Source organism: Lissotriton helveticus, chromosome 9 (genome assembly GCF_964261635.1).
Source record: "Lissotriton helveticus chromosome 9, aLisHel1.1, whole genome shotgun sequence".
Lineage (NCBI taxonomy): Eukaryota > Metazoa > Chordata > Amphibia > Caudata > Salamandridae > Lissotriton > Lissotriton helveticus.
In genome coordinates, this window is record NC_136070.1 from 424,867,534 (window position 1) to 424,890,469 (window position 22,936).

The 22,936-nt window shown below is 42.3% G+C and overlaps 1 protein-coding gene across 4 annotated transcripts in view; it reads left to right on the forward strand.

The window, feature by feature from the left end:
- Nucleotides 1–22,936, forward strand: part of TECPR2 (tectonin beta-propeller repeat containing 2) — a 512,189-nt gene that overhangs the window by 331,607 nt on the left and 157,646 nt on the right. For all 4 annotated transcript variants that reach the window (XM_078660212.1, XM_078660215.1, XM_078660213.1 and 1 more), the window contains 2 exons: nucleotides 8,964–9,204; nucleotides 16,970–17,059. In XM_078660212.1, the coding sequence (XP_078516338.1) occupies nucleotides 8,964–9,204; nucleotides 16,970–17,059 (331 nt within the window). The remainder of the gene's footprint in view (nucleotides 1–8,963; nucleotides 9,205–16,969; nucleotides 17,060–22,936) is intronic.

Consider the following 22,936-nt stretch of genomic DNA (forward strand, 5'->3'; position numbering starts at 1 on the left):
TCACGCGGATACCAGACGCCAAAGCCTTGCAAAGCGACCAGTGTCGGTGTGCAGCCGCTTTGGAATGGGAGGCCAGCCATGCTTTGTGTGCGATTCTCGTCATGAGCTACTGCACGTCAAGACAAGTTAATTCTTTGATTAAGAGTAGGAGGCGGATTGATTAATTCTCTTTATTAAGAAAATATTAGTAGAGAGAAACCTTAAGCTCAGAAATATACCACTAAGCATCGGGGCAGGCCCGTTTACAACTAATTCTCAAACGTAATCTTTCTTGGTAGAAACCAAACAGCGGGTGAGGGGGAGGGAGGGCCGGAAGAGACACATTGTACCATATCGTTTCAATTACATAATCATATTGTGTAAGAATTAGAACTTTGAACGTGCAGTGCAGCAATAACGCAGTAAACTCGGCAACAAGAGCGCGGTTTATGCCAAGAATAAAGTATTACTTTGTTTCAACTCAATGGGAAACAGCGAAGAGTCTCTCACCTTTGGAGCCAATCTGGCATCTCCACTGGAGTCGAGCAGCATGAACCTTGACCTCTAGATTGTGGAGGATCTTTGGACACTGTGGGAGTGGAATACACCATGTCCTTCCTCCTTGACAACTCTTATGTTTGGCTGGAAACCACATGGAGGTCACACAGGCAGCAACATTTCTTTCTTAATCATTTGAAGTTCTTGTTGTAACTAGTGTGTCGTGCCTCCGGTCTAGGGGTGTGTATGTTCTGGAACCCCTCACTGTTAGATTAGTCTTCACCACGGCTTCCGCTTACACCAGGGGTCTCCAACCTTTTGAGTAATAAGAACTACTTATGGCCAAAGAAAAGCGCCCCAAGCCCCTTGGGCTAGGTCTGCGCTTTATGAATTTAATATTCATTCAAAGTTAGAATAGTGACATCATCAGACAAGATTACAATAGTAGTCACAATATCCACGATTGCCGGCCGTGATCACCGTAGTGCATCAGACATGGATGCTAGCATTCATTTAAAAATGCTTCGTAAATGGGAAATGTGTCTACATGGGTAATATAAAACAGCCATAGCAGTTATACCCATGGAACGAATTTAATTAGTAACAAGTCTCCCCAAAACCTTATAATGTATCACTCAAATAGCGTTCAATATATTTTGAAAACTGAAACCACTTTCTCCACACATAAGCTATTTTTGTCCTGAATACACACTTTTCAATTTTGGTATGCATATATTAATGCAGCCATGCAAAAGCTTCTAATTTAGTAGTCTGGGCTGCAGATAGGAGGGCTACTGACGGGTAGCTGGAGAGTTACCGGTAGCTCACGAGCTACTGTTGGAGAAGCCCGGCTTACACGCTATATCAGTAGAGCATTGCCGTGTACCACTAGTACTGTGCCTAGTTTAGTATTCTTCCCCTAAAGGTCCCTGGTTGACAGTCTCGTCGCTGTTAGCTCAGTGACTCCTCCTTGCCCATCAGGATGTCAGAATGAGGCAGTGCTGCACCACCTCGTATAGCTCCACACTACCGAGGGCTGGGATAGTTCCAGGACTTTTAACTTTACAGCTGTTACCTCAGTGTCATGGAGTTCCACCTTGTTGTCAAGGAAATATATCACGAAGCTAGCACAATTTCCAAACTACTGAAAAAACCTGGGGCCTTTTTATGGATGCGGCACATTTTCCTGGATTGCACTGGGCGCACCCTTTAAAAGGTACGCCCGGCGCAATGAAGGAAAATGCGCTGTATTATGATGAGTACGTTGCCCCCAGGGCAGTCGTGAACTTGTGCTGTCCTAGGGGGCAGAGCATTCATGTGAAAAACGGAGCGCAGCTTTGAAGCCGCTTTCTGTTTTCACAGTTAAGGCAGCAACCCGCCTGCACTTTTAAGGAGGATTAGTGTTCCCCTTGCAGGTGTGTACAGTGAGATTGCACCCACGTGCAAGCGAATGTCTGGGGGTCCATGGGACCCCTTTCGTCCTCCAGAGGGCGCACTGTCAGTGCGCCTCCTGAGAGCTTCTTTGCTGCTGCGCCTGCATCTGTAATACGGCACGGGTGCAGAGGCAAAGGGATTCCCTCATTTGCATGGGCCCTCCCCCCATGCAAATGAGGGATCGCCCACTTGAGAAAGTGCTGGCGCTGTATGTGCACCAACGTTTTCGGTATTAGGGGACGCACAAGCGTCTGCGGCCCTTCTGTAATGGCATAATGCCCCGGGGGCTCGCAAAGCGAGTGCTATCACCCGTTGCGCCTCCAGGGCACTTCTATACTATAGGCCCCTGAACTCTGTTCCTGCTTGCACAGTTTCTTCTCTAGTTCTGTAAGTTTTCGATCCATGCACCCAACCTCTCGTTCCGTTTTCATGATATGTCCTTTTATTCATTCTATTATTTTTCTAGTGATTAGGCTATCTCATTATGAGGCAAGGACCCCTGTCATTCTTGTAACATTATGAGTGTAAGTGTTTCTCCCTGTGTTATCCAGGGCCCCCATTGCAGACTGATGAATCTAACGAGATGTCTGATAAAGAACATTTCACTAATCGAGCTGCCAGTGGCTCTCCCTCACCGCAACAACCCACGTCCCATGATCTGTGAAGGTCTTAATTTGCTGCCCATTTAATTGCCGAGGTACATATCTATAAATCAGTAAGCCTAAAAACATGTGCAAGGGACGAACATCTTTATCCATGCACTAGTTCTGGAACAACCCAAAGGCTAGAGTAGGATTTGAACATAAACGTTCATCTGGCATGCTAGATTTCCTATACCAAATATCTTGTTAATCCCATTTTCTGGAGTTCACTCTTTCAGTTTCTAGTCTGACAAGGGACATATCTTAGGTGCATGATTCCCCACATAGCAGAACTGAAGAAGGTATGGAAGAAAATCAAACGTTCATGCTGGCCTCATAGCCAGGGCATGTAAAAGAGGAATTCCAGGATGTGCATGGTTCAGAGGGAACCACGAGAATGATAGTCACTTGGTCCTCACAGATTCTGAGTAACATAGGGGATGAGCTGAAAGAGTGAAAAAGCACAGAGGATTTCTTAGGGCCATTGTATGAATCAGGCAGCCACACTCCGCGCCTTTGGAATCAAAGAGAGTCCCAAGTACAATTAGATTACAAAACCCTTGAGCTGAGAAACTTGGTAATACCCTGCCAGCCTGGCTGGCTGTTTCTAAGGCACTGGTTATGACTGAACCAAGAGTTGTACCTCTGAACTGCAATTCGGCTGGAAAACTAGAAGCTCCTGTGAAGAAGAGCGAGACCCAAAAATGATTTAATATTTGTGACAGTCTCCATATTGTATGTCCTTATTAAGACATTTTTCTCTTGAAGCATGGCTCAATATCTTTCTGAATACGTGTCAACTGCCTTCAGTTTCAGGTGCAGTGAGACCAGTGAGCCTTAACTGTTATGCACATATCACTGTCCACCACCCATGAACAGTGGCGTCTGGAACACCCTCTGGACAGATAGTCAGAAACTAACCACTACTGCAATTGCATTCCAAACCTCCTGCTTGACTGTATCAATCGATCAAATTCCTGCATGGTTGGAGCCTAATGAATGTGTAGAAGGGTTAGGACAGGATACAGATGAATCCTTGATCAAGGGTCTGTAACAACACTCACCCGCAAATGGTCCTGAGCCTTCATATGTTTTTCGTGGAGCATGATGGCTAGCCAACAGATCTGAGAACTGTTTTTGTACTCTGGATATCACTCCACTCAAAAAAACGTAAAACGAGGTCTGGCTTAAAATGGACATTAATGAATTTCGATATTGAGATGGCACCAGTAGACAATTCTTATGTTTGATGAGAGAACTGTGCTCTGGCAGACAAATATGCACTCCTTCTAGGCCCATCATCTCTTTAGAAGGAGAGGACATATCCATCATCCAGTTATCTATATGTGGGTAAAGTGACTACCCTTAGAGGTGAAGGGGACCACACTTGTGATATTTGTACATCTTCTGAGATTAGACTTTAGTCTGAATAGAATCACTCTGAAGTGGAAATGCCTATTCTGTGCAACAAAGCTGAGAACCGTCTAATTATATGTCATCATTGGGATATGGAAGTACATGTCCAAAAGGTCGTGAGTCACCATGATGTCTCTGTAAGTCTCAAAGAAGTTTTTTTCTTATATGGTCTCCAATTTAAATGGCAATGACCATATCAATGTGTTCACTAAATTGAGGTTGATTATAATCTGATATACCCCTGAGATCTTGGGAATTAAGAAAACATGAGCAGAAACTAATTTTCCCTGTTTCTCCAGTTGCACAAGGCTAATTGCTTTATTCTACAGTGACCTACAGAAGCCCTACTTCCTCTTGTGTAGCTGCATGGCCATGGTATCTCGATAAACCCCACGCAGATTGGGCGGAAGAAACATGTGAAATGGATGCTATATTTCCTTTGTTTGATAATTTGAACCCAGGAGCCTAAAGTAAATAGCACCCAGGCTTAAGAGAAATGCTGAATCCTCCTTCCACGAGTCAATATGGCTAGGGTCAGTATAGGAAGATTGTTCTATAAAGTGGAACCTTGAATGTGAAGAGTTCTTCTGACAAATTGTTTGCATTTTTAAGACCTAGAGACAAAATGTTGTGATTTGATAACTTTAAACTCCTGGTCGGTTGGTAAGGCAAAAAAATGTTGGAGAAATTCCACTGCTTGGTGGAGCAGCCCATTGTTTACAATGCATATGGTTTTGAACTGAGGTCTTACTTTCACTGCAAGCCACTGTATAGTCTTTTGGGACTGGAATGTAATTATCATGATGCCTCAGGATGAGTATGAGGCAGGCAGCATGATTTCGAACACTTTGAAGTTTAGTCAGGTTTTGTTTGTTAATCCAGCATAGATTGCATTTCAATAGTCGAGGTTGTATGATTGCTGATGCTAATCGAAAGCAAATATTGAACTGAATTGAATTGAAATAGTCCAGGTATGAGGAAACTACAAAGAGAATCAAGCCAATTTTGTGGGGATGTTTCAGGAGAAGTAAGGTTCTGTGAAATTGTGAAGCATTTGTTTTTGAGAGTAGAATGACTTGGGGGGGGGGGGGGGGGGATGTAAGAGAGGTGTCTGTCAAACAAAACACATAGATGTACAAAAGATGTGAGACCAGCCCTTAGTGCCAGGCCAGGTAAAGGTGAAATATCCACTGGTTCCTGACTAAGATCCCTGGTTTATGGTCGTTGAGATAACGCCTGTTGAACTTAATCCACTCCTAAGCAACTCTGTAAGGATCACTAGAACCTTGCTCTAATTTAGGGAACATTTTGGCATTGTCTGTGTTCATGTGGTAACTAGTTGGATGTCCTTCGTAGACTTGATACAGCAGACCATTCAGATGTTGAGCAGGATCAGTTAGAGGGCTGATCCTTCAGCTACACCACAGATGATGAAGATGATATTGGATAAGGCAGACCGAAATTGGACTTGCTAGATAAGGTTGCCTTAGTAAATAAACCATGTAACACCAACTCTGTTTACACAGCATGAGCAGATATTTTATTTAGCAGCACATTGTTGTCTGTGATGTCAAATTCCACTCAGAGATCCAGGAGGATTAGGGCACATGCCATGGCCTGGTCACGAGCACTTATGCAATACTCTATGATGTTTATCGGCGTTATGTCTGTTGTTCTGAAAACTAGAATCTGACTATCGACCGCTTAGTATGCTGTGCTGTTGATTTCCAGGTGCATGGAGAGCTATGTATTCATTGCTGATTCATGAACCTTGGGAATTCAAGGAAGGCATGAAATAGGATGGTAATTTGAAAGAACTGATTTGGAAGTCTGACTTAGTTTTTATCAGTGGAAATGTGATAATGGCATGTTTGAGTTTGTGAGGATTTCATTTGTGTATACTGAATTATTGATGATAATGCTGATGATGATGGGAAAAAAACATTTGGAGTTTAATTTTAGAAGTTTTGTTTTGTAAATATTTGTAGGTGATGAGTTTTTCTTTAAAGCAAGACCATCTTGGTAACTTAGGGTTTTTGAGCGGGGTGGAGTCTGTGATGAGTGATTGGCAGAATTGCATAAGGATATAGTGTGGTTAGTGGGCAGGGAAGGATAAGCTATGTTTTCTCTTACAATGGTAGTTTTATTACAAAAGGCAAATTACATTGTTGCATGGATCATGTGTTGGGGCTGTGAACGGCGATCACTGGTGTGATGCAGCTTAGTTTGTTGTAGATTCTGACAAAATTCTCAGGGTCGCTGATGTGTTTTTAAAGTAGTGTTTTCTTTTTGCTGTAGAGCAAGCATGTTTATATCCACTAGAATGGGTCTGACAGACGATGATCAGCAAGAGATTGAGGTTTGATCCGCTTTCTTTAAAGAGCCTCCCCTTGAGTTTTATTTGGTGCAAGCCTGCACCACTATTTTTCTTTCCTACTGCCAGCAAATGGTTTGTGTGTCTTAAGAGTAACACTGTGGGTAAGGGTCTGGGAATGTTTACACCCGATATGGGCATAGATTTCTGTGGAATTTGCCCAAGAAAAGCCTCCCCGAACCAAGCTGACATGAGAAATGGAACAGCAAATAATTTGTGGGATAAAACACTTATCATATATGCTGGCCTGTTTAAGTTGTCTCAGTACCTGGGATCCTTCAGAAACTGAAGATCTGAATGGGCAATATCATCCTTGCAGTTACACAAGCAGACTATATTTAGCATGTATGGTGACAGCCAGCAAAAGATCACTGCAGCATCCATCTTTTTAACTACATGTTCTACATTGCCCGAGAAACAAGCATTTGCAATGCAATCGGTCTCGCATTTATGCGAGTTTAAGCTATTGGCATTGTAAATGACAATGCCTATCATTTTTGTTTTTCAAAACATAAATAAAAGGTATTGTCATTTACAATGCCAATAGCTTAAACTCGCGTAAATGCGAGACCCATTTCATTGCAAATGTTTGTTTTCCTTATTATTATTTTTTATGTAAGAACAAACTAATGCAACAGTTTACCACGGCTAGGATTATTGGCGGTGCCAATGCTTTTGTTTGACTGTAAGATGAGCTCCGAACAGTTGCCTTTCCCCAGTTTTCCTTTCAGTTCCCTTTCGCCTGCCAGGTTCCACAAAGAAGAAAAAACATGCTGCGTGAGCTCATACAGCAGAGCGCTTTGAAAAATATCGTTATTGTTTGCAATTACTACAAGCAAGTGTTTTGTGTGGGGGAGAAAAGCAGCAATGTTGCTCGCTGTCTCCTTTTGGGTGAGCATATTAACAGTCTCAGAGACAGCCCATTGTTATTTACCTCACTCTGTTTTCCATGTTGTGACCTCACATGCCCTTGCTCCGTTCTACAGTGTGCTGCACCGTCTCCTCCCCAAGCAGCGTGCGCATAGAGCCGATGTCCGGCTGCAGGGCTGAAACCTACACCGCCATGCAAGAGTTTTGGGGACACCCGCTATCCTGTTTAAGAGCTAGACTACTTTGTTTATGGATCACACCGGGGTCTAATTACGTTTCTACAGTAACAACAAGCATTTGCAATGCAACAGGACTCGCATTTACGCGATACCTATTGTATTGCAAACGAGAGTGGGAGGGGGTGGGGGTAGTGGGTGCAAGAAAGCATGACCAACAGGAGTGCGGGGGAGGGGGAAGAAGGCACAGCAGCGGGAGTGCGGTCGGGAGGGGTGAGAAGGTACGGACAACGGGAGTGCGAGCCGGAGGAGGGCGAGAATGCAAGGACAATGGGAGTGTGGGCGGGGGAGGGAGAAAAATAGTGCACTAATTAACATGTACCGTACAGTGTAACACTCGAAGTAAAGGGGCCAATTACCATGGGAGGGTACAAATGAAGACATGGCCATAATAAGGCGGTACTAACAAGCCTCATAATAAATCGGAAGACAGAATTTACGAAGGACTAAGACAGAAGCCAATGAAAAATATGGGTGCGAAAGTGAGGGCAGCTTGTCTCCCCATACTCTACTACTGCATGCCCCGCAGAGCGAGCAGCGCACGCGCGCTGCCGCTAAAGCTGGACCTAAAAAGAACATACAGGGATTATACTGAGTCACCCCATTAACTGCTTCTATTTTGCTCACAGTAAGTGCTTGCCTGGCAAAGACCATTTTCTTAAATAATTTGCCCTGCTGCTTCCAAGTAAAGCACCTGAATCATACGCGAGTCCTTAGACCTGGACGTTAAGTGTCAGTAGAAGGTGGCCAAAACCTTACATTCTACACATACTGAACTCTCATTGAAGTATAGAATAAATACACAATGATAAAAGTCCTTGCACTTCTGCTTACCTAGAGGCGTAGCACAATTCTTTCGTAATGTGCTGCTGCTCTGGTGTGGGTGAGTTTTGCTAAAGAACCTCTCAAAGATTTTCTCACTTCATTTCCAAGCTCAGTTTCTACAACTGCCCTCTTACTTAGTCACTCACTCTCCATATTTCTCCTCTGTCATCACCTCACCCGGACTTCTGATCAAGACCCTCATTTGCCATTCCTGCACATGTAGTTGTCATGTGATCTGACCAGTTTGCATAACCTTTCACCTGTAACTTTCAGCCAGAACGTTCTGTGCAGCAGCCACATCTTCAAAGGATTCTTTCATGCAGAGTGACCCACTGCTTGTTTATCTCAGCCCTTTTATGTACAGGCAGACAAATATAACATGGCAGAGGTGCTGTATCTCCACAACACATCTCATTTTTAGGTCACTAGCAGACGCCTCTTTAGAGTTAGACATTGGTTTATGGTTATACTTTGGAAAAAGGAGCTGTGGGATCCACATGTTTCATATGTAAATCATGATGTCTAATGCCACCCATATGTGATTCACTTTAATTTGAACTTAGACTTCATCCTGTAGTATAAGAGGAGTTATAAGTTAGCTCAATTGCTGGCCAAATGTACAAATATTGTTTTGATGTGACTGTTTTGCTTTGTAATAGCTCATTGGTTAAAAGACTATTTTTCTTCCAGGTAAGCATTACAGATTACGTCGTGTTTGACCAGTACAGTCTGTTCCAGACAATTATGCACGCTACACACACAGTGGCAACTGTGGCTCAGGCTCCTGTTGAGAAGGTCGCAGACAAACTTCGGATGACCTTCTGGTCCCAGCAGCCTCAGTCTCCACCCAGCCTCCTTGGTGTCAACAGCAGTGGTGTCTGGATCACATCAGGCAAAAACGAGTTCCACGTTGCCAAGGGAAGCTTAATAGGTGTGTTGATATTCGGTGTTTAAGGCACTGTTATTTATATTAAACATTTAAGTAGATTTCTGAAATGTAATTTATAGGGGATCATAGACTTAATGAGTCTATTATGCCAAAAGAGAGGAACTGCCGAATTCGTCCATACACTTTCTACCATGTTCCTAGTTAGTGTATATTTTTTTGCACATTCCACATGTCAAATTATGCCCATACCAGTTTATCAATTTGTGATTTAAGATCATTATTTGTTTCTTCAAATGTTTCACCCTTCCGTTCCCTTTTCTTTCCATTAGTGCCCAGAGCTTACACCGTTTTCAGACAGGGCCTATTCATCCTCCAACAGTTTTAGTCCCTTATAGCAAAATCCTCCATAGCCAGTCTGATAGAAATATCCCCACATATTAAACTTCTGTGATCATATATTTGCCCAGTTCTACAGCTGAAACGGTAAGAGTTATTTAGCAGAATACAGACCATAATTACAATCTTCCAATATATTCACGTTGAGCAGTGCAAGTGCATGAAAGAGAATCTAGTATGGGTGGCCTCTATTGAATTTAGAAACACCTTTTCAATGTATTTATTTGTTTCTGAATACAATAAAACATTTCATCTTTTGTGTATTCATTTGACAAATGCTTGTTACTGTACCTTTGTGTATTGTTTTGCTGTTCAAATCATTGAAATTGCTTAGGCCAAAGTCCCCAGGATCCAGTAATTATTGGTCACTGGATTCCAATTTTGATTTAGTTGGGGTCCTGCGAATCCAATAAGGACTAAGTGGGGGGGTTCACCCTTGTTTCGCTGTGAGTTGAGGGATTCTGATTAATACATTGGTGATGCCTAGAAAGAGATGGCCACTACAGGTTACCTGATTGGACTTACAAAATTTTGTTTTCACAGCCTCATTCCTAATATTTAGCCAATTAACAGTTAACTTCCTGCCTTCCAAATTCATGGTAAGTAATTACCTGGGCTTGTGTCTCACGTTCCCATGGCATAGATAGTTGCCTCCTTGCCTTTTCTGCTGCAATGCAAGATGCTTCAATGTAAGTCTTGAGATTATCCTTTACCAAACCAGCATTAGTCTCTCTCCTGTGTTCGTTATAAAATTATTGTATTAAATCCTCCATATCCTTACACTGATGCTTGTCATGGGGGCATAACAGTGCCGTTGAATTAGCAGTGATCAAGGATTCAGATGCTCCAGACTCTGTTTTTACCCAGCTGCTTCTGGTCTTTTGTGCAGCTTCTGTTGGAGGCCAACTGTGTAGCTGGGATGGGTGGGACTTTTCTCTCGGTTGTCACTGTTATTTAGTCTGGGACTGCATGCTCCATTAGGACTGTGTTCTGGGGAGCCACTTTGTATTCACGTTCTGTTCTCAACATAATTGTGCATACTCTTGCTGAATGTGTAAAAGTCTCCTTAGTGCATTTAACACCCTATACCAACATGACTTGATGGGTGTTTACGTTGTGTTCTTTTGTAGCTTTGCTTCTGCCCTCCTTTTATCAGCATCACGTGAAGGATGTTCATGTACATTCATTGATGTGTCCTCAAACGCATCATGCTTCTATTAATCTCATTTGAAGATTTTGTTTGCTTGCCTGTGAAGCTGGCACTTTAACATTTGAGTGGTCTGCTTGTGGACTTGTCTTGGCTGTCAAGTCCCCAGCTGATCTCTTTCATAATGCAACTGGGTGGCAAGCCCAATCAATTTGTATACTGGCTTTCACATTTTAGGCCCAGGGTAGACCAAGATTACGCAGAGGTTAATGTGTGGATACCACCTATTGTAGAGGAAAAATGCGAACGCTGTCATCAGAGTTAACTGATCCCTTGAAGCTTGAATGTTTTTTAGCACACAATCCCTATTCCTTAAACGTGGTGCAAAATATTACCTTTTAGAGGTCTATTGTGTGTGTGTATCCATCATTCCACACTCGGCTCTTAGTTGTTTTTTTAGAACATAGTACCTCTAGTTTATAGTATAGTTTACTGTATTTTACTACCATTCTATTCACAGTGAGATAAATTGTCTTTAAAAACTAAATATTTAATTCCGTACTAATTTGTAACAAATGTTGGCGCTTGAAGTTAAGAAATCACCAGTTTATTTGATGCAGCAGTTGCCACTAATGTTACCACCTAATTTAAGGTGTGCACCGCGTTAAGAGCAAGTATCAGTCTACAATGGATGCATTCTTTGAGTTTACTGACAGGTAACCTCACACAGCTGTGGGAAACCGCTAACTCACAAGAAGGTCAGGTGTTTGCTCATGTGCTTGACACATAGTTGAAGATGTAAGCTTTCAGAATTATTCCACTCTTTTGGTGTTTGACAATTGCCTGTACTGTCGTCTATACAAGAGAAGTGCCCTTGCCTTCTCTGTGAGAAGCGTAATGGCAATAAAGGGGGAAAAAAACCTAGGCAAGTGTACACACTAGAATATATACGGGCAAAGCAACAATTACATTATGCAAGTCAATGTGCAATACTTACAAATCTTAGGCATGACACTTATGTATTTTGATATATAAAATATTTTTTAATTGTTATTGTATTTATCAAAAGTTATATCTTAGTGAATAATTTATATTATTAAAACCATCAATACATAATCAAACATTGTGCAGCATCATTGTGTCCCTGAAAAGCGTTTAATTTCTCATTTACAAATGTTCTATTTACCTTGTACAGTACATGTATATATGGACATTACACAGTATCATAGACTGGTTTCCAGTTGGCTGCTTTGTCCTTCATTGCTAAGTCATGCAACATTCAATTACTTGCTTCATTTACTTAGTAACTCACCTTGGCTCACACTCGTGGCCTTGCGTGATGGACAACAGATCACACTCCACGCAGTGACAGGACTCTGTTGTCCCTGAAATCTGCCTTGGTGACTCCATGTACTTTTCATTTCCTCTACCTTTACTGTGCAATGAGCTTCTCTGAACAAACGCATCTTCCACACATCATCGTTTCGAGTCTTAGAATTGCATGTGCTAGGCAACCATTCCAGAAGACCTAACCAATACAGCCAATTTACACATGCCCGGTTATTCATGTAAGCAAGTGCCAGCTTTTACGATAACATACAAACACCTCCTATGACTCCACACTGTATTGAAAGAAAGGTGGATGGCAGTTTTTTAGGGCTCGCCTGGCGTTGGAGCGCGAAGCGCTCCCGCCAGCGAGTTCTATAGCCGCCTTGATCCCTGTCAAGGGAGTAGCAGCTGTGAACGAGCCCGACACAGAGCTGGGCACGAGCCGACTCAGGTCCGTGAACGCGCGGGAACGTCAACGTGCACGTTCACGCGCGTCACGCTCCTGTCCTCCCGCGTCTCTGCCGAGGCGCGCTCCAGGCCGACTTGCGGTGTGCGTCACAGCGTGTTCCAGCGGCCGGAGGTAGGTAAGTGAGGGCGGGGGGGGGGGCGGGATTTGTTTGCTTTGTTGCTAGCTTGTTTTTTAAATGCTCAGTTAATTTTCTGTGTTTTATGATAGTTTGCAATCCTTTTACGATTTTTAAAGAATCAAAAAAAGTATTTTTGACTTGGAAAAAAAAATAGACTTTTAGGACAGACATTTGGCAGCTCGACGTGCTGCTCACAATTACAAATGAGACGTTTTACTTTAGCTTAAAGTGGCAAAACTGCTCCCACACACACACACTTTATTAGCAAACAGAGGCTGCGTTCTAAGATAGCTCAGGGGATTAAAGCATTTGCTACAGAGATCCTTATCTAGACAACAAGTGTCAGGTTATAATATCGGCGAAATACTGAAAAATGCACCCACATAAGTGGTTTGTGTTTGCAATCTGCTGGAAGCTAGATACAAGTTTGAACCACCCTATAATTTAGAGGGTTAATGTGCCACGGCCACTGGAATTATGCGGCATAATGTGGCATATTCGGCAACTGTATTTCGCTATTTTTTCATTCAAACACATAATACTGTTTGAGAAAAGGTTTCACATCAATAGTAGCAGTTTAGCACAGAACACAGCTATTGGCAACCGAGAGGTGGCAGTTAACCTTTTCAGGAAGGCCAGTCACTGCCTCACACTGGTGAGGCTGTTTTAATAACTTTTGATCCGTCTGACCTAGAAACAATTTTTTCCTTGATGATATTTGCAAATTCTGAAGCCGATGTTGGATTGAGTGGCACGTGCAATAAATCCATAATTATCTGGAAAAAAGCTGCAGCCGTAGAATGACATAGGACCAGTGTATTATAATCTAAATTGTGATCTTTTAGTGGCTGGGTGACTGTACTAGGATTGAACTGCTTGGATTGCCCGAGCCTGACTTCCTATAGGCAGGATCGAGGTAGAACACCCATCTTGGAAATGTTTTGAAAAAATATAGGGCAAAATAGTGCATTTTACCGCTTGTTTATTACTTGAACGTGCTAAATAGCTCTAGTTTCTGAAGGGTTATAATGGAATATTCAAATATTTTTATGGTGTGCGAAGCAAGTTTGATTCTTCCCAGAAATGTTGTGGGTAACCATTACCTGTACCAAGAGCAAATTGCTAATTTTTCCTAAAAAAATTAAAAAGAAATTCTCAGTTTATCTCTCGGCAAACTTGAAAAGGGATGTAACAGATTAAATCCTTGTTTTAACATGTCTTAGTAGAGGGCACTTTCAGATTCAAGAAAAAGAGATACTACATTCTCGACATTCCTGTCAAGTCTGAGTGCCCTCCTGTAATAACTGCTACTTTGAAAACATTGCTTTGGTTCACTTTTCACACAAAATTCCTGTTTACCTAACTGACAGTTTCATGCCAAGGAAAAAATCCGTGTTTTCGCCCTGTTTGAGTTACAGTAGAGCTCTCGATTTTATTTTGGGCTGGAGATAACATTTCTTGCTCTTGCCCATTAACCGGTATAGTAACACCATCTTGGCAAATTGTCACTACTTTGAGCGTGTGATACATCAGTCAGTATTTGAATGGTGAACAATTCACTTTGGTAAGCGTTGGACATGGAGTAGGCAGCGCTGAGTTAGAATTTTTTTTTTGAGTTCCAGTCTGCTGAAGATGGATTTATGGTAAGTGTGGCAAATCTATATGTATGCGGAAAAGATGCTGCTGTGGCTGCCATAATTTCTGTTTGCTGTGCCTCGGGCACAAATTCTCATTTCGCTGCACCTGCTGGGATTTCCCTGTATGTTTCATCCACGCCTCTTGGAAATTCCATGTTTAAATCACGCACCTTTATAGGAAATGATCATCTGTTTTATGTCAATTGAATTATTCCCGAGTTGGGTGCCCTTGTCCCGGGATAGGTACTCGCATAGCCCCCACAATCTTTTATTGGGTGAACACTGCGCTTTATAAATGCAACCATCTCTGTGCAAAAACCTCCGACGGGCATTATGGGTACACTGTATACTTCTGATTTGGGCTGTACGGTTATTTTTCCACCCTTGAAGACACATCACCTCCACTTCGAGGGCAAGTTCTATTTTGTTTTAAGGCGGTGCCACGCACTTCAACTGCCCATTCAGTGTGTAAATAAATCTCAGCGCCGAGTACCACGTTTTCATTTTGGGGAATTCCAATTTAAATGTTCGAATTCCTCGAATGACTTGTATATCCAGTTTGGCACACTGGGGAATAGCAATAGCTAAAGTTATGTGCGTGTGGGATATTCATTGTTCTGTACAAGGATGTTGGAGACTTTATAAACACACTGCGTACTTGTCATATAATAACTTTTATTTAGCACTTCCTTCTACACTCCAGCCCTTTCTAAGCGCTGCAAGTAACAGATGCTGCTATTACTTAATCCAAGTGCAATGGGACACAGTTTTCCTACCTCGGAAGGATAAAAGGCCAGATCTAGTGCTTGACGTAACCAGCTGAAGTCACCTGCTCAACGCAGGTATACAAGCCCTGAAGTCTGGTCAATCGATATTACAACGAATGGAGTGTGCCAGCGACATTTTAACATTTGAAAAAGGACACTTTATGGGCACTACACCGTACCCTATTTACTAGAGATGTAGATGTCGTGAGCTGCAATATATTCATCTCTGTGGTCTACTCACTCTGGCGGCCCTGGGCACACGTCATGCCATGCTGCATATTAGATAAGATAACCTTTGATGCGTGATTACTAAAAACCATTGCAAATGTAAAGCAATATGTCAAAAAAGTACAATATGATAAGACCCTATTTTAAAATACACTTTGATAAAACAATAATCTCTGAGTTGTTTAAAGTTCGACCCCTTGTATGCGTGGTAACTGGATGGTGTGCGTTTGAATCACCTTTAACATCCGCTGTTGGCATCCCTACATTTCTACCAAAGGAAGCCCATCGATGCAGGTGCACCTTTGCTGTATGCCTTCTAAAGTAAAGTCACTCATGCTGGATTCTCATCTTCTGCGAAGCTTATCTCGCAGCGCGCTGTCCTATTCTGCATGCTGCGGGATAAGCATGCACTCATCCATTGTCCTTCCCACTTCCTGCCCATCGTTTAGGGCGGGAAGTGGTGTCCAGTGTGCAAACTACAAGGCAGCAGGATTCTATGCTTAGGGTGAGCATGCCCCTCTCATGTAATGAATCACTTGACAATATGGACACTAAATTAGAGTTATGTCTTCTGAGCAATAATCAGTGTTGTATCTCAAACGCAGCTCCTAAACTGCCGGAGTTCACAATGAATCAATAGCTGAATCAAATTTCAAATAGACCCTTTTAGGAAGAGCATAGGAACTTCACAACAGACCATCAACATAGGTATCTGGACAGTTACAACACATCTCAGCAAGGCAGCCATGCTTTAAGGGGCACATTACTGCTGTAGTTTATGTGGGAGAATATAGACATTATAGCATGTTCTAAAAAGATTTCCCTGGTTCCCTTTAGATGACCTTATAGAACAACATGGGTACTCACAAATATTTTCCCAGTGGCCATAAAGTTTTGTCTGTGATGTGACCTAGGGCCACAATGATACCAGCATGGTGGCAGTGGGAGGAGGGGAGGAGTGGTCGTGCAGAGTGGGGTGGTGGCAGTAAGATGGGTGTAGGGATGCAAAACATATACATCTACACATCTAGTTGCAATTGCATGATGTGAAACCAGAAAACCTGGAATTAATCCTAGCTGCTTGTTTACGGACCGCTTGCAGGTTTTCAAAACACATAAATGTAAGGCATTGTCATTTGCAATGACAATAGCTCACACTCTCACAAAGGCGAGACCTATTGCATTGCAAATGCTTGTTATAACTTCCAGTCACATGTTCCTTCTATTTACACAGGTTGCCTCACACAGGTGCATAGATTATTTTGCTGCTCCTTGAGTGATGCCACAACACCAGTTCTCATCATTGCTCAAGTGAGCATATCATTTCCCCGAACACAGGAGATCACCTTTAGATTAAAGTTGGATGTGCTTTCACATAGGATCATGCTAACAGGGACAGATCAGGTATGATGGTTTGAATCCCAATGCCCCATTCATATCTCCTCTAATTTCTTTCCAATTTCATTCCAGCAACTCTTGAAGAAATGGGACTGTCGAGGTTGCTAGGACCACTCATAGTGTAGATTGTGTAGTGTACACAAGCAGCCAATCAGTCTTCATTCTCCCAGCTGCCTTGTGTCAACTGTTCTCACCAGTTTGGTGATCATCCTTCTATCCATCATTCCTCACTCAGCTCTTAGTTGTTTATTACAACACAGTGAATTTAATTTATAGTATATTTTACTGTATTTACTTTTTGATTGATCGTTCTTTTAGGTACTTACTGGAATAATGTTGTACCCCGTGGCACTGCTTCTGCTACCAAATGGGCTTTTGTCTTTGCCTCTGCTGCTTCTACTAAAGAAGGTCAGTACAGTAGTCCGTGCATTATTTTTTTAATGTTCTATAATGTTTTCTGAAAACAATATTAACACATGTATGTTGAGAATCATGTCACATTATAAATTGATGGAAGAAATAGATATTTTACACATGCTAACATTACATAATGCAAGCTTCTTCGAGTAAATGGTACAGTAAACACATTACAGTAAACTCCAATGTCTATGTCCTCCACCTTTGTGTGGGTGCAGAAAAAGTCGTACAGAACAGATGTCAGATGATTGTGCCCTGGGTGGGTGTGGCGCTCACTATAACCGGTGTATCTGATATTGCACTTCTTAGGTATATGGTGCCCAGGGAGGGGGTAATCACCCAATGCCCCACAGTTCAGATCCAAGAATCTGTACGAGTACATAAATCAAGCCTTGGCACACACAAAATAGTATTCAAAGTCAATCACTTGTAGTCAACAAACAAACATGATATATGTGGATGATTTTTAATGTTCTCTTGTAGTACCTCCAGCTAACATGTGTTTCGTCGTTCGGGACAAGAGACCCGCGACTTCCTAAGGGCTGTATGTACACAGGAATAAGTAATGAACCTTCTGACTGGTTATAATTATAATTCCGTCCCAGCCTAAAAGCGGCTGGGAAAGTCCAAAGTAGCGTAGATATTTCAGTCCTTATTAAATCTGATGCCCCGAGGTGCCGGGATCGGAGGTCATCGCATACGCTGCCACACACAGCGCATTGCGAACATTTCATACAGCGCCGCTCTTAACCGGAACGAAGGACACAACACTTATACGTGTGTGTCGGATTTAATAAGGACTGAAATATCTATGCTACTTTGGACTTTCCCAGCCCCGTAGGGGCACCAAAGGGTCGAAACATGTCGACCAGTCACAACCGTTACTGGGTGGGGTGGAACAGTAACTCCTCCACCAAGCACCACTTACTCTTTTAATCTCACCCTGTCCTTGAGAAATTAAAGACCGTACTGAGGACAGGTGGTAATTTTAACCAAACTGCAAACACGTCCTCACACTTTCTAATCACAAATGTTGGAGAAACCAGATGTTCTCCCTCCAAGTGGAGGAAAGTGTATCACTTGGAGAACTGAACACTCAAGTGAATGAAAAAGACCCAATGATAATGCATTTTGCATAACCAACAGAGCGGGGAACCAACATATACTGCACTGTATGTTAAATGTGAATGAGGGACTCCAAACTATGAGAACCGAGACCCTGGTAATACACAGGACATGTGATTCATTCTCCTTTGATATCAACTAAAACATCCAAAAAAAACGCCAGAGACGAGAAACACTCATAATCTGGTGGGCTGCCCGACCACGAGTTTGGCGGTGCGGCATAAGGGCCACACCGCCAAACTCGTAATCAGGCCCTAAGAAATCTCTGAATTACTAAAACCATAAAGAAACTAACCAGCATTTCCAGACTTAAGGATTAACCTGCTTGAGTGTAAATCAGAAAAAAAAAACAGTCTGACCTAAAATGGAAGCAGAGCTCTGGACAATCATTACAACCTAAAATTGGAGACCAAGAAAGACAGTGGACCAGAAACCATTGGTCAAGTAGCCAAAGCATTCCAAGGGAACTATAGCACTGCCCTGCAATTGATTGTTAGCTGCATAATGAACTAGAAATGTGTGAAGCAACTACTCCACCTTCCCACTGCCTCTGAAAGAGAAGAACAACCTAAAGGCAACTTTGGTCACTGTCACTCTCCTCCGTTATGCCTAGCACTCTTCTCAGTAGTGCTCCTACAAAAAAAAAAACTTAGCATTCCAAGAGAACGCCTAGAAAAAGCTTTAAGTGAGACAGTTCGAACCTCTAGCGCCAAGCTCAGCAAAGGACATAGGAGGGAAGCAAAATAATCCACCAAAACAAATAGTGACCAACTCTCCACCTTCCATGCTCAAGCTGGAAGTACTAATGGAAGCCGAAGCAACGTGGTTCTAACACCTTCAGTCCAAAGCCCAGCAAGGAGAATAATAGGGAACCAGAGTGAAGCCACAAAACAAATATTGACCGACTTTCCAGGCTCAGCTGCAAATACTAATGTAATGCCCCTTAAGCTAAGGCCGAGCCAGGAGCTAAAGAGGGAACCACAATAAAGCACCAAAACCAATATCAGCAAAACTTCCTACCTTAAATGCCCAACTGGAAACACTAGTGGGAGTTGTGTGGCCAGGTCATAACCCCTCAAGCCTATTAAGCAGCATAAAAAGGCGACAAGCATAAACTTATACCGGTCAAACTTTCACCTCTGTTGATCCTCATGCAGTTCCAGCAGTGGCCACGGTGATCAGGTTTTAACACTTCAAAACCCAATGCCATGAAGAAGCAAAAGAGGGTACATGATGGGCCAAAATTAATCTGCAAATTCCCATACTCCCCACAGACATTCACACATGTTGGAGAGCTCCATTATCCAAAATAGAATTACTTAGGTGTCTAAAATGTCTACTTGTTCATATAACCTCATTCCTTAACCCATGCAGTTTCATAAAAAGAGAACCAAAGATTACGCTTTCAATTCATGAAATGCCAGGGAATACTCAGGAATCAACAATGGTATGACAATGGTATGACTTAGGACTCCCTCATCCATGCCTGGCAAATAGAGCAAGGAGGTGAGTAATTCACCCCACTTCTATTTATCTCGGCCTCCAAGCCCAGCAAAGGTAAAAGAGGGATTACGATCTGTCAAAGATAATCCACAACTATAAACTCAGCAGAGTACCTATATAGAACAGAAAGACTATTGACAGATACATCACAGGGTATGTCCAGCAGGGACAGAAACAAGTGTTTTAATCCCCATGCTCCAAACCAGCAGGAAATATATAAGGACAAAGATTAACTGTGGATCCAAATACAAGTTCCGAAATCCAAAACATTTGTATAGCCACCAGTGCAGCTCTGTCTTAAAGCCCATCTTCTAAACATTAAATGTAGTCACAGGAAGTCAAAGTAGTCACCAGGATTTCACCTATCGAAGATTCCTTGAAAAATCTGAAATGACTACAGTGAGACTTTAAATGAAAATAAGGAAAAATGTATTCCAAACTGGAGAAAAGTGTAATTGGAACTAGTGAGTTCCATAACCCTATTGGATATGAAACTACAATGGACAAGTTATGATAAATAAAATGCTATGGACAATATATCCAAATAGATAAAAACCTAATTCACCTGAGTGTATAAGGACCACAAGAGGAACAACCAAAAGTTAAAGACATGATCCTAGAACTCGGATCTAAACATAGCATAATCAAAAAAGACCCGTCATAAAGTCTAGCATCTAATCTTACTTGTGTTCAAACCACAAAAAGCTGACTCTTATAAAGCGTCACTGAGGTAAGATCCCATGACTCCTTACCTAACAGGGTTTAACAAAGTGAAGCAAGACAACATCAAATCTCAGCAGACAGTTGCGCAAGCCCCAGGACCTTTAAGGTACCAACAAGGAACCAGGGTGGTCAAGACTGAAACATTCCAGCCACTGATTTGCATTACAAGCATGGAACAAATAAGGAAACAACTGCAATCAAATCATAATAAACAAGCTCTCAACCTACCAGGGAGCCCTCACAGCAGCCAAAATGGCTATGTAATGATCTTATATACTCCATACCCATTATGAAAACACCTAGTTCTGAAGCTCTAAGTTAAACCATATGAACAAGAGGATGCCAACATGCCATGAAACAGAATGACTGCAAATCACCACTCCATAGTATGAGACAGGGAGTACCACTAGAGAGAAATAACTGTAGACCCACAGTGCAACTTCCATGTTTAGCATGATGTACTAATGAAAGCGCAATCATTCAGGGTTTCACACCTTAAACCCCAAGCCCACCAAGAAGTGAAAGAGGGAACCTAACAGATCTGTTCTCAATCTGATGCATCATATTCCAGGCAAGGTGCCAAACACAAACTGAAAATTACCAGTTTTCTTTTATAGTCTCTCTTTCCAAATTGAGTCACAAGTGTGTACGTTTTACGTATTTCACCAGGCATTGGGCCTGTTTGTGGTGGTAACAAATCCCCAAGCAAACACAACACAATGGCTACATTCTCACTCTAAACTCTGATTCACTCATTCACTTGCACTCTTACTCTCTCATTCTTGCTAATGCTCTTTCACTCTGACCATCACTCACTCATCACTTACACTCACTTTTACTCTCACCACTCAATCTCACTCATTTTGATTGTCATTCTCACTCAGTTACCCTTGCTTACTGCCACTCATTCAGTCTTGTTCATGGGTATTTCCAGCTCTCAATAAATAATTTGATTTTTTTAAATGCTCCCTTATACTCTCTAGCACTCCTTCACGCTCATTCATTCTCATCCACTTTCATTCAGACACTTGCAGTGACTTTTTCTATAACTCGCCTAATTTTCACTGACTCACAGAAACTCAAGGCTACATTTACTTAAACAAGTAGCACAAATCAGTGCAGCAATCAATGTTGCTATGCTGCTTTTCACTAGGATGAGAGAGATAGCATTGCAGAGCCACACCTACTAAGATGTGACGCTGTTTCTCACTTCCCCAGTGCTGGTGCACAACAGGCTTCCTAGCAGCACGAACACCTCTTTGCCCAATGATGCAAAGGTGTGTGTGAATTGCCCAGCATAGGCTTTGTACTGGAAAGATACCCTTTCAGTCCAAATCTAGGCCTGGACATTCTGGCGATGCGTAGGCACTCTTGGGCAGTCTCAGCTCTTGCCAGTTGAGGCATGGACAACCTTATTTGGCCTTCATGTTCTCAAAATATTAAAAACGATTGTTTATGGCTCTTAGGCTAGGGGGCTGCCATTTCTGAAACACCAAGCCAGGTGGTACAAGCCCGCAGAAGGGACAGCGTGTAGGGGTTGCAGTACGTACGATGAATCGTTCCAACGCATTGTTTGCAGCTGTCCAGCCTTATTAGAGGAACGGAATGAACTCCTAAGGCCAGAATGGAACAAACTAGGCGCCTGTACGTGCCGGCAGGCCATTACTAACGCCCTTAATCCTGACAACACCACTTTGAACATTTTGCTGGTCAGGTCTGAAGCCCTAGCGATTAATAAAATAAGCCTGGAGGTCACAATCCAGGGTGTGGCATCAACCATAACTTTAAATATCTCATATGACGGACCGTCCGTTCCACAACGCTCAGAGGCTAACTTGTGCAGTTAAAGGTTCTAAGAGCAGCGGGTTTGACTCAAAGGAACGGCCAGTTGATAGTGTCTTTGGGAACCCGGGTCACTGTGCCCATCTGAGGTTTTCCCAGTGTGTAAAGAACTCTGCACTTTTGCTCAAACCCCGCCCTGCTGAGACTTCCTCCTACATCAGTGGTACTTTTTTAATTTAACTCTCTTTTTATTGTAGATCTCGTTTATGAAATGTCCGTTTTAAAGCTTCATGGGAATAGCCGTGTGTTGCGGACCTTGAGTTTGTATATATTTATTTAAGGCCTACTGGGCCAAACTATGCGTTCGCTTTAAAAGGGAATAATTGGCTCTCGCGTCTAAGTTCTGTTCATTAAAGTCTGCTGCTGTTTCACACTTCACACTCTGCACTTTGTACTTTGTTTTTATCATTCATTGGAAAAGCCTGCCGTTACCCTGTATTTGCATTACTGATCAATGCAAATGTTTCGAAGCTTATGGTATATGAAATCTTAATGTTAGTATAGGTTGTAATGGTTTTATGTTAAACTAAAATTATATATTTAAGTGTGTTATTCAGTTGTATTTACTGGAATTGAATAAATGTTGAAGTGAGCCCAAACACTAAAATGAGAATATCTAGTTGCAGGAGCAAGATTTAAGTAATATACATCTTGTGTTTCTTTCAAACACTTTGC